The following is a 12,801-nucleotide window of genomic DNA, read 5'->3' as shown; positions in this document are numbered from 1 at the left end:
TTGGAAGACTTCATTTTTTGCCATGCATTTGGTCTATTTAGTTATGCAGAGGGATGGATTTTGCCATGCATTTGGTCTTTGGTGGAGGGAAGGAACTCTTTGCTTCCCTATGCAATTTTTTACTCCTGATGGGAACTTCTGATGCAATAGTTTGCAGTAGCAGACATTAGTGCAATTATTAAGAAATAATGGAAGGACATTTTATAGCATTACAAATATTCACAGCTCTTTTTCATTGATAAAACATTTGAAATTCAATTGTTTTTTCCATTTCCATCAGTGTCATACATAGGCAATAGAAACACACAATATTTTTACAAATGTAAGCTTCAAAGAATTCTAGGAATGGTAGAAGAAGAGAAGTCTGAACTTTGAATCAAATAGTCTACTTCCCATTCTAGTTGGTAAGGCTGAAGCATGCGGCAGCATTCCTTGGATTGCTCTCTGCCACCTGCTCTACCGGTTATGAGAAATCCCTAAATGATGATTCCGATCTGGACAGCAATTGAAGTTTTGGGAAATGAGTATTTAGCAGGAGAAATTGCAAGTGGTTAGGAAGTATTACTTATGTCATATAGTATTGTATGTGTAATTTTTATGTACCTGGAGTAACAGGCGTCCTTAGTTTCCACATATGATCGTCTGTCGTCCACCATTGCCTCGAAGGGCATGTCTTCATAATCCTGAAAAAACATTCACCTCTGGTTGAATCCCAAAAGCGTCTGATCTGAATTGGCAACAACTTGAGGTAGATTTCCCACTGAATTGTTACTTGTCATCATATCACAAGAAGGGTCTCTGGGGATATAAATAGGTTCCAAACCCAGTAAAGATTTTGTCAAATGATCAGTAGAGTCGAGATGACGAACAGCATCATCGCCATCAGAATGATGTTGAGAAAACAGCGGAGCATCAGTAATACAGTTGTGGATGCCCAAGTCTAACAGTGGCTGCGCAGAACACTCGGAAGAATAGGACAATTGTATATTATTGGAAAATTTTTGGCCATGGACAGCCAGCTGTGAATACACATAGTGAAGCTAGTCGTAATTGTGGACGAAGTTGGCAGATGATCCCAGCACAGCCATGAACAGGGTATCTTCCACGCATGCCTGACTCGTATCTGATGGCCTCTTCCTTTTTGTTTCAAGAGTGTTTAATTGCTCTAGCATCTTAACAATTTTGGACACCCCAAAAAGCCGATGTGCATTTTGGAAAGCGTTGTGTTGATTGGCAGGAAAATATGCAGTCCGATGTGCACTTTCTCCTTTGGTATTTGCATGCAGCACAGGCTGGGCTTGTGCCACCTTTTACAGTCATGTTACTGCTATCTACAGTTGAGTATATGTAAACCGGAGCAGTAGATAGGGCGAGAATGTAAATGGAGAATTATGAAAAGAGAGGGTAAAGTCTGTGGCAATGGACTGGAAGGAGGTCGGGTGATTAGGCAATGCAAATATTCATTTGGACCATTATCAATTTTGGGAGACAATATCAGTCTATTGAGTGGGTGTTCTTCAACGCTTCTTAAACTAGAAAACATCAGATAAACAGCAGTCAGAACTAGAGATGTCACAGGTTTGTAGGACCAGAGTCCCTTAAAATTTACTTACAAGGGGAAAAAAAAAAAAACTCCTTCTGTTGTGATTTACATGTGGAGGCTTGCAAAAAATTAAGCGGCTTCCACCGGATGAGATGACAACCCCTGCTTTTCGCAACTCTCTCCTCCTCATCATGTTTCATGTATTTGCAAATATATGCGCATCGTAGTAGGCTTTTCTTGCAATCATCCACCATTGCAATATCATCAATCCCCGCCCGCATAGAAATTGATACATTCTTCTTGACTGATGATATTTGTCTAGCCGATAGAATTTTGGTTTTCACACGTCTTTAAACGATAACCAGAATTTTGTGTTGCAGAAGATCCTTTTTAATCGAATCGCAGGCATAGGCTTAGCAATGGAGCTTTTAGCAGGGGCGAAAATCATCCGTCTTCGAACGCACAAAGGGAAGTATCTAATAGCTGGCGACGATGAAGAATCCGTGCGCCAAGACCGCGACGGTTCGATGAAACAGGCACGTTGGAGGGTTGAGTTTGTTGATGGCAATGATGGTGTTCGCCTCAAAAGCTGCTACGGGAAGTACCTGACTGCCACAAATGAGCCCATTGTTCCCAAGACGAAGGGGCACAAGGTTCTTCAGACTCTCCCGACGCGATTGACTTCCGCAATTGAATGGCAGGTCGAAAGACAGGGATCTGAGTTGAGATTCAAAACACATTATGGACAATTCTTGCGTCCCTATGGAGGTTTGCCGCCTTATAGAAACAGGGTTGGACATGACGTACCCTGTAGAACACATACGGAAGACAAAATTCTATGGGAATTGGACATTTTGGAGAGCGTAGACTCCGTCAAATCACAGGAGAATGCAATCCACTAGCACCATTTTATTTACCGATTCTGTGCCCCCCATGTCCCAAAATTCAAAATTGGCGATGCTTCACATCTTTGAACGACGTCTCTTTCATTGATCCAAGATTTTCTGCAACCTCAAAACGCCATGCAAATCCAACTGCAATTGAGGAGAGCTACGAAGTTGGGAATGGAGATCATTCTCACCGACTCGATCTTTTCTGTTCATTTTGTTGATGTAATAACCCAAAAAAATGCACTCCATCTCCATGTTGCGAAACGATAGTGATTACTATTCACTTCCATCAAGTCGATCTGGTCTTCCAGTACCATTCCCTCCGTCCCATATATTTAGTCATGCTTGGAAATATGTGATGTTTATACATAGTACATTCCACCAAAATTTTTTTCCCTTTGTTTCACTTTTGCCCATAATCATGTACGGATCAAAGTAAGAATTAGAAACCAATTCCATCATATTTGTCTAATTGTTTTTATGCATCATTAATGAAGGGCATAAGAAAAATTTTAGAGTATAAAATAGTTAGAAACATCACACATGATAAATATTTTGGAACAACAAAAAAATGAAAGCAAGAATACTTTCAATCAGATTTCAATTCAATGACCAACCCTCGTCAACTCGCCAGCCTAGCCGTGCCACGGAAGTATATTGAAAGTGATGCCACCTCGAAATAATATGAATTGTTTGTGCCAACTTGCTAATTCAACTTCAAAGTCAATAGTAATTCAAAGTCAATAGTAATAGTAAAAAAAAAAAAAAAAAAAAAACTTGCTAATTCAAAGTCAATAGTAATGGTCAACTTCAATATTTTGTAAGCAACTACTGATTGGCTTCACAGAAGCTTCTAAGTCAACCCCGTTCATGTGGTTGACTTATTGCGCCAGCCCTTTTAAATTTAACAATGCCAAATTGCCAAATTGAAAAAAAGAAAATCTAACGAGCAAGTTACAAACCTCATTTTTCAGAATCTGACACCTATAATGGAGTTTTTCAACAAAGCCAAAGCTGTTAGACTTAAGAGTCACCTGGACAAGTACCTGTTGGTCGATGATGACGAACAAACTGTCCGGCAGAGCCGCAATGGCTCCTCGAAAAAGGCTCGCTGGGCGGTCGAATTGGTGGAAGGAAATCCTCACCTCATTCGACTACAGAGCTGCTTTGGGGGATACCTGACAGCTTCTGACGAGCCTTTACTTCTTGGGGTGACAGGTAAAAAGGTGATACAAGGAATTCCGGAGTCGAAGAAAGATCCTTGTATCGAGTGGGAGCCCATAAAAGAAGGGTATAAAGTAAAGCTAAGAACAAAATCAGGGAAGTTCTTGAGGGCAAATGGTGCAGCACCTCCTTTCAGGAACACCATAACTCATGATATCCCCCATAGAACTGCAACACAAGACTGGGTTTTGTGGGAAGTGGATGTGGTGGACATCTCTATTGTGGAGTTTGAGCATTTACAGAGTTGCGAATCATCGCCTTTATCCAGTTTTGCTTGGTCACCGGATGAATTTTCCGATTCATTCACTCCTTCAGTGCCCTCCAGTGCTGCAGTCTCTCCAAATTATCAAGCGGCAATCTCCTCCGACACCCATTGGCCATCAGTTGCATCAAATACTTCTGGATTCGCAAGCTGCAGACAGGTACTCCCACACTCCTTTCCAGTACGAAAACATTACCTTCCGTTTCAGGCGACTTTAAAAAAAATTAACTATAGTTAAAATTGATTGTACACTGAAGAATGCACCTTGTTAGTTGTTACAGTTTACATACTACGAGTTTGTGTATCTATTATCAGTAAATGAGTGTGCAGATCTGTATGTTGGATTGCGCTGTACATCAATTATGTTACTTAAGGGCCTTGTTCCCAATTAAACAAATAAATTCCATCTGGGCACTTTGAGATAGCAATTTTTAGCTGACAAAACATTGCCAAAATTCATTGGAATCTCTTCGCTCTCATTTTCCTGACTTCTAAATGCGAACTCAAACTGCTGCTGGCCGACTGTAAACCATACTTTTTGTGAAGTAGGGCGGAATGGGGTTCTTTGACAAGGCTAAAGCGGTCAGACTTCAGAGCCATCTTGGAAAGTACTTGGTGGCGGATGATGATGAAGAAACAGTCAGGCAAAGCCGAAATGGCTCTTCAAGCAAGGCGCGTTGGACGGTCGAATATGTGGAAGGAAAAAGCAATGTAATTCGGCTAAAGAGCTGCCACGGTCTGTACCTTACGGCCACAGAAGAGGCATTCCTCCTTGGTGCGACTGGGAGAAAGGTACGTCAAACTCTTCCGGCTAAGAAAATGAACTCCTCTATCGAATGGGAGCCTATAAAGGAAGGATTATACGTGAAACTGAGAACTAGTGAAGGGAAATTCTTGAGGGGGAATGGAGGTCCCCCGCCCTGGAGAAACTCTGTTACTCACGACATTCCTCATAGAACAGCTACTCAAGATTGGGTTTTGTGGGGTGTGGATATTGTGGACATTATTTTGTCGGATACAGAGTCGCTCTCAAGTAGTTTATCAGCTTCATCAACCTTTTCTTCACTCCAAGATGGTTATTCGCCTTCGCCTGACAGGGATTCACCAATGGCCTACTTATCCAGGATGAATGGAAGCGCCTTCATCAAGCAAGCAGAGAATGGAAATGCGTCTGTAAAACCGGTATGCTCTCCTCATTTGCTTTCATTTCCTTATCAATTCAACAGTCCCAGGCATTTTTGTTTCCTTTAGTTAGTTGATCCTTTAAGCCATTGTTTGACGTACCAATCTGATCCTTTAAGCCATTGTTGCTAGCAATGACTAAGATTGAGCAGATTCAGCCTGAAAGGTGCTGAATTGAGTCAATTGGCATATTTGTATACTGTTAAGTTTTAATTTTTATCTTAAGAGCCGGATGAGCAGATTTACATATTTGAAGAGTTTAGTAACCCTCCGCAAGCCCAAAACCATTAATTTTGAGTACTTTGCTCCCTTCTGTTTGACAAAATTTATATTCGACCGTTACAAATTACTAACTTTTCAAAATTGCCCCCACTTCTACTAGTTATAGCCTTTATACAAAATTACTCTTGTCCTAATAATTCCCTTCTTCTTATGAATAAAGACCTTACTTTGTCTTCTTTAAAGAAAATACCGCACTCCTATGTGTAGGTTGCTATGTCATAATTCTTTTTCTTTTTTTTTTTGACAAATTAGTGGCTAAATACTAGAAAATTCTTATTGAAAATTCTTTTGCATAAATATTATTAGATTTTTTTCACATGCTCCTAAAGCATATAATTTTTTCAAGTGGCTGTGTCCAATAATCTTCAAATCAAATGAGATTGGTAGCACATTGCAAAATTGCTAGCTGAAAAAACAACTCTTAAACAACAAATGGACGTTAAAAACAAAGAACACATTGGACAGATATTGGATACGTACATTTCCTAATGTATAAATATATACATAATCCCCAAGTCAAATAGAAATTATTGTACATTTTCTAATTTTATGACAAGGGTAATTTTGTACAAATGTTTCAACATATAGAACATTGGTATTTTCGAAAATCCAATAAATTTATGACAATCAAATATTGCTTTCGACTTGCAGAAAGGAGCAAAGTGCTCAAAAATAAATATTAGAGGAAAAAGTAATTTTGGGACCAAACATTAAGAACCACATCTATTTTGATGAACCATGCATGCTCTCTCAACTTTCGACCCATTTTGATTTGGGCTTCGTTTGGGCAATTAATAGGAACATTAATGGGCTTCACTCTATTTAGAAACAAATTTGGACTGTTTTCTTTCAACTTTAAAAATCACAAACTGTATATTCTGTGTTATAGAATCACCCATTTCGAGAAAGATGCCATCCGTGAGGCCCGTGACCAGATACAGAAAAGGCCCTCAGCAAGGCGCAAGTTTACAGTTGTCCACGCGAAATGTGTTTCATAATCCATGTGAACCAAAGTCTGTGTGATGACTGATATTAGGTGTAAGGGAAAATTCTTCAAATGTCCTTTATTTTTTAAATATTAATTTTATGTCTCTTATAAATTTAAATTAATAAAATTTTGCCCCAAACTAGGCTTCTGACTAATTTATGCTCTAAACTCATCACTTGACTCGCACGTGATTATTTTTTAGAGGCAAAAAGATTAAATATTATTTGTAATTAAATAAATAACTCGATTCATACTTATTTTTTGCCTCTAAAAAGTGAAATCCTACCCCCAAAACAAATTAGACCCACATTTACTCTAAATTCTTTTTCCTAAAAAATAAAATCTGATCCAAATTTTTTGGCCTCTAAACAAATAAGATATGACCTTTTTATACCTAAAAAATGATCAAAAGTAAAAGGCGAAATAATTTATTTAGCAAAATTTGAGGAATGTTTTAAAAGATTTTTCTTAAATGTAAAATAAGCCAAATTTTTTCTTAGAATAACTGCAACTCGTAATGAAACAGTTATGAATATATTGAAATATTGATCCATATGAGGTTGGTGTAATGATCAATCTAGAGACAACAAAAATTGTAGGACTTGATTTTAAATCTTTTTATAGGTGATTACTTTTAAATGTTTATATTCGTGTTGGCCTTGCTGGCTAAGTGAATTTTTTGTATATTTATCTAAAATTTCACTTGGCAAAAAATTTGTTTGTCAAATAGGCCAATATTTATTCCAACTTCGATTTCTTCGACCATTCAAAGATTTATCTTGTAACCAAGGGCCTGTTTGGTAAGCAAGTTTTTTGCTAAATTTATCTGCTATAAGTTTTTTAATAACTTTAACTATATTAACCTTTAAAAACTTTTCAAAAATTTTAAACTATACACTTTAAAATATCCAAAAATTTACACAATTCAAAATTTTTTTCTATAACTTATACAGTAAATTACAATAAAATTTTAAATAAACACCCAAAAAAAACTTATTGGCCAAACAAAGACCAAATATAGTCAATCTGCATCTAGTTATACGGGTAAATGATGGTAGTCACTTGGGTCACGATTTTTTGGGAAGGGAGAGGGGTATGGTGTTTTGGTTTCTTGCGGGGGTGGTTTTTACGGGAACGCTAAGCAATGTTGGAAAAGACTAAAAAGAAGAAATGCTCGGTTGGTTTGCCTAAATACGCAACCGGATGTATATAGTAATATTTTGGTCAAATACACGACTAGCATTCCTTTTTGTATGGCCACTCAAGTGGGAGTCTTGGGCCATCCCTGCCACCGACTGAGTCTGAAACTCAGTTCTGGAAAAAGTATCAAGCCAACTGATAACGACCTCCGACAATATAATCTTAACCATTGATCCACATTTCAAGCCCGAAAAGGTGATCAACGCCAAATCCATATGCTGATTTGTCTATTTGGAATAGTTAAACAGATCCTACGTACAGATCTTTGCCAGACTCTGGATCACGACAATCTATAGTTTCCTTGGTCCAGGTGCCGCTCCAGATCAGGAGATCATCTCGTAGTTTGTTTCTGTAACGCTAATTGTAGTCATATCCTTTCATTTTTATTGATTGCAGAGTCCCGGAATGGAATTCTTCAGGAAAGCTAAATCTGTTAGGCTGAGGAGCCATCACCAGAAGTATTTGTTAGCGGAACGCGATGAGGAAACTGTGATCCAAGATCGTTCTGGCACATCCAAGCACGCAAAATGGACAGTCGAGCTTGTTGAGGGAGTTGACAATGTCGTACGTTTGAAAAGTTGTTATGGCAAGTACCTAACAGCAATAGATGATCAATTCCTTCTTGGCATGACGGGCCAAAAAGTTATTCAAAGTTTGCCCAGAAAATTGGACTCGAAGGTTGAATGGGAGCCTATTAGGGAAGGATTTCAAGTAAGGCTCAAAACAAGATATGGGAATTATTTACGTGCGAATGGGGGATTACCACCCTGGCGAAATTCAGTCACTCATGACATCCCACATATACATCAAGATTGGATTTTGTGGGAAGTTGATACTATTGAGATACGGCCTCCGTCACCCAAGAAAGTCGAACGATCTGAATCATTGGACGAAGACTTGAGCTCTTCTTCCTTTCAGCTTAGAACCCCATCTCAACATGAGGTTCGATCGTTTACCTCTCCTTGTTTACTTCTGATCTCTTTATTACATGTCATGTGATTAGTAAATCGTAACGGAGGATTCTTTGTACACATGCGCAGTCATGCGATTCGTTTGGTGGTTCACCAGTGAAGTATGAAGGCCGAGTAATACATTATCATGTGGCTGATGATGATGGGAATGTCGATGATGGGATAGAAGGCCATTCCTTCAATTTTAAAGGGCAAAACGTGGAGGAATTGACTCAGAAGTTGGAGGAAGAAACAGAGCTTACAAACATTACAGTGTGCTCAAAAAACAAAATAAACGGGAAACTTTATCCTCTCCGGCTGGGTCTTCCTCCCAACAATGCAACTATGCACGTTGTTGTAGTTCCTTCGACCTCCAGAGGTTTGCCTCTACTTCACTCCCTCTTGCTGGTTTGGGTTAATGTTTAACCTTCTGTGCCAGATTCATTGCAAATTCTGCAGAGTTATCAAACTTGAATAGTTAAATTGGTGGTTTAGAAAGTTGAATACTCATAACAAAGTCATCAAACTGAGCATTTAGAGAGAGAGAGAGAGAGATGCCTTGTTTCATTGGAGAAATGTTATTCCTGCAGTTGCAGCATACAGCTGGAAGATGTATCTCATCCCCAGAAAATTTTACCAACTCCTAATGTACTCCTAACCAGATAGCAACTCGTGGGAGGTTTTATCTCTGTTGGCTTCTGCCTCTAGCTGGTCGTAGCATCATCTAGTTAAAAGGAAGTAGTTTCCTTTTGTCCAAAAAAACAATAATATAATTGCCACACTACTATTTTCAATTAACAACTATTGGGGTTGTGCTCTTTTTAATATTTTCAGGAATTGAGAACTTGGGAGTTCATTGAAATTTTGGAATGAAAAGGGATTTTAAAACAATTTGTTTAAGTTGCTTTTTAGGGTAAAAAAGTAGTATAGTAGCATGGCACAAGTCCTGCCATCCGTCAAAAAATTGTTCATCTCAAAAACTTTCTCTTAAAGTTTGGTTAAAGTTGCAATTAACTTCTTTATATTCATTTCTTTTCACTTTACTCCCTATTTCAATCCAATTAATCAAGTTAACTATCAAAATATTTGAGTTGACAAAAATGCCTTTCTACATTATTCATAAGGAAAGGTCATCACAATATTCTTAGATGTTCAAATCATATGGTTTGATTTTTGTCTCTGTCGGCTTCTGCCTCTAGCTGGTCGTAGCATCATCTAGTTAAAAGGAAGTAGTTTCCTGTGGAAAAGATTAAACCTTTAAGCTTAGGAAGATGTCAGGAAAATTTTGGCTCTTTGTCCTTCAATTTCCTTGGATAAAACAAGAATTAAAAAAAAAAAAAAAGAGCCAGGAAAAAGATGGCATGTGAGTAGACTGGAGCTGAAGATAAAATCTGGTCATCATCTTTGAGAATTGAGAATTTGTTGTTAGTATCATTCTGCAAGATCACCAGTATATGTGCTGTATGCTTTTGTACTTACAGGTGTTTTTTTTTTTTTTTTTTTGGCTTGTTTCTGTTTCGCATGTTAGTTGAGCTCTCTTGACTGTGGCAAAGACATTTTCTAGCGATTCCTACCTCGATTTAAGGACGATGATGGGAAGCATCTTGAAGCATGATCTCAGAGAAAGACGGAGGAATATTCATTTAAAGCTGAAGTTGTAGCAGGAGCCCGGTGACACCTTATCTTTGGGACTGCTAGCTGGAGTTTTCAGGAACTAAGATTTTTTGAACACCAAGATTTACTTTTGATGGTTAACGATTTTAACTACTAGCTTCTGGTTGGAAGGACATGTTTAAGCATCTCATAGGAGGAATGAGAGTTGATTTATGTAAATTATGAACTAGCAGCACGCACTTATTCTCCATCAAATTGGTTGAGAAAGAAAAAAGAATGCAAAAACATCCGAATTTCTGGACCACAACCGCAGTTTGATTGATGTTCTAAACCGTGTGGAATGCTGCTTTTCAATCCAGTGGAAAATTTTCCATCTTTTTTGCCTGGTTTTTGTTCTTCCTTCCCTCTTTGAGGACGGAATCTAAATTATCTTAATATGGAACCAGCCATTTAATTACTAATAATTGGCTGGGAGTCGAGCATGAACGACGCTTCGAAACAAGATGACGGTTTTGGCCACCTAAGAAACCCAACTCATCCCAGCTCATCAGAGATTTCTGAAAAAAGAGAAAAAAGAAGAATCAGCCTTCCAATCCGGCCTTGTTAATGATACTCCACAACTTTCTGTATTCGAAATCGGATGAACCATCTGATAAACGCACATCGCCACTGCAGAACAATTTATACCACCAGTACCCAGCGCAGCATTCGAGCCTGGAAATGGTGCATGTCCATCATTCGACGATGTGCCAGCATGCAGGAACTCAAAGCCATTCACAGCATCTTCATCACCCACGGCCTCCACCGCAACAATTATGCCGTCAGCAAGCTCCTCGACTTTTGTGCGCTCTCCGACTGCGGTGACCTCTCCTACGCCTCCCTCCTCTTCACCCAACTCCCTAGCCCCAGCTGCTATCTTTACAACACTCTAATTAAGGCCTATTCTACTTCTCCTCAACCCCACTTGGCCCTTCAGTACTTCAATCTCATGTCACGCAGTCTTCTACCTCCCGATGGCTACACGTTCCCCTTCGTTCTAATCGCTTGTTCTAACGGTTTTTTCACTTCCGAGGGAAAGCAATTGCACTGTTGGGTAATGAAAAATGGCCTGGCATCCGCAAATCCGCATGTGCAGACGGCGTTGATCCGCTTTTATGTGGAGTCTAAATCGTTGGTTGATGCTCGCCAGCTGTTTGGTGAAATTACTGACTCAGATGTTGTTCAGTGTAACGTGCTCATTAGTGGTTATGTTAAATGTGGAATGGCTTCGGAGGCCTTGGATGTATTTCGCGGAATGCTGTTGCGCGGAGTCGAGCCTGATGAGTTTTGTCTGACCACTGGGCTCACTGCTTGTGCAAAATTAGGGGCTTTAGAACAGGGCAAATGGATTCATGAGTATATTAGGAGGAGGAATTTGATGGGATCTGATACTTTCATTGGAACTCAACTCGTTGACATGTACGCCAAGTGTGGGTGCATTGACATGGCTGTGGAAATTTTCGAGAGCATCCCTAAAAGAAATAAGTTTTCCTGGGCATCAATGATTGGAGGATTTGCGGCACATGGATATGCTAGGAAAGCAATTGATTGTTTGGAGAGGATGCAGGCGGAAGATGGGATTAAGCCTGACGGGATCGTCATTCTTGGGGTTTTAGCTGCTTGTACACATGCAGGGCTTCCTAGGGAAGGTCAATTTTTGCTGAATAACATGGAAACTCTATTTGGCGTTCCACCTGAGCATGAACATTATAGTTGCATCGTAGACTTGTTATGCAGGGCAGGTCAGTTATGCGAGGCCCTTGAGCTTATCAGAAGCATGCCCATGAAAGCACTGGCTTCTGTATGGGGTGCCTTTCTAAGTGGCTGTCGGATGAACAACAATGTCATTCTTGCAGAGCTTGCTGTCGAGGAGCTATTACAGTTGGAAGGTGGAAATGAAGCAGAAGAAAGTAGTGCTTATGTTCAGTTATCAAATATATATTTGGCTGCACAGAAATGTGAGGATGCACGAAGGTTCAGGAGGATGATTGGTGACCGTGGGCTGAAGAAAGCGCCAGGATGCAGTGCAATAGAGATTGATGGAGAAGTCAATGAATTTGTTTCTGGAGATGTTTCACATCACTGTCTGGCTAACATATGTGCGATACTAGATTTAGTATCTACTGATTTATCGATTGGTCGGTCGTGGCAAATGGAAGATCTAGCTTATATGCAATGACAAATTGATGCATACAGCCTCTGGTTTTCAATCAAAAAACTTGTTCAAGCTGCAATTGGAAGCTAATACATGTCTACACGGACTTCATAGACAGATTAATTCAGCATTTAGTTAGCTGTTTTTGTCATGACTCACCAATCAGATTTTGAATATCTTGATTTTTGGATCCCAAACATGCCATGAAGGTAAGATTCTCTCTTACAGCAGGACAATCCAGGCTACACACGCTTTTACATTGCACTTGAAACTGAAGCTCAAATAATAATATAGTTGATTGACCAAATAATCTTCATTTGTTGTTACGTCAAACTTCTTCCCTATGGAGCGATCATTGAAAACAAAAAAAAGAATGAAGAGGATTCAGGATAACAGTATGACAAGTAAATACCAGAGTAATGGTGTTTCTTTTTCACCAACAAGGAATCATTGAATCCCGCCCCCCACCCCC

General features: G+C 39.3%; 3 protein-coding genes across 3 annotated transcripts; all 3 read left to right on the top strand.

The window, feature by feature from the left end:
* The first annotated feature begins 1,962 nt into the window (after window positions 1-1,962).
* Window positions 1,963-2,445, top strand: LOC113752801. Its single transcript, XM_027296859.1, has one exon. The coding sequence runs from the start codon at window positions 1,963-1,965 to the stop codon at window positions 2,443-2,445; it is 483 nt and encodes a 160-aa protein (XP_027152660.1).
* Window positions 2,446-3,408: 963 nt separating this feature from the next.
* LOC113751136 lies at window positions 3,409-10,508 on the top strand. The gene is made up of 5 exons (XM_027295013.1): window positions 3,409-4,079; window positions 4,469-5,101; window positions 7,968-8,513; window positions 8,612-8,900; window positions 10,050-10,508. The coding sequence occupies exons 1-5, from the start codon at window positions 3,423-3,425 to the stop codon at window positions 10,061-10,063; spliced, it is 2,139 nt and encodes a 712-aa protein (XP_027150814.1). The 5' UTR covers window positions 3,409-3,422; the 3' UTR covers window positions 10,064-10,508.
* Window positions 10,509-10,571: 63 nt separating this feature from the next.
* LOC113751138 (putative pentatricopeptide repeat-containing protein At3g28640) lies at window positions 10,572-12,554 on the top strand. The gene has a single exon (XM_027295015.1). It carries the CDS (start codon window positions 10,776-10,778, stop codon window positions 12,351-12,353), a length of 1,578 nt encoding a protein of 525 aa, XP_027150816.1. The 5' UTR covers window positions 10,572-10,775; the 3' UTR covers window positions 12,354-12,554.
* The last annotated feature ends 247 nt before the right edge of the window (window positions 12,555-12,801 follow it).

Source organism: Coffea eugenioides, chromosome 11, assembly GCF_003713205.1.
Source record: "Coffea eugenioides isolate CCC68of chromosome 11, Ceug_1.0, whole genome shotgun sequence".
Taxonomy (NCBI): domain Eukaryota; kingdom Viridiplantae; phylum Streptophyta; class Magnoliopsida; order Gentianales; family Rubiaceae; genus Coffea; species Coffea eugenioides.
Note: the sequence above shows the minus strand (reverse complement) of the source record. Positions and strands in the feature narration are given on the sequence as shown.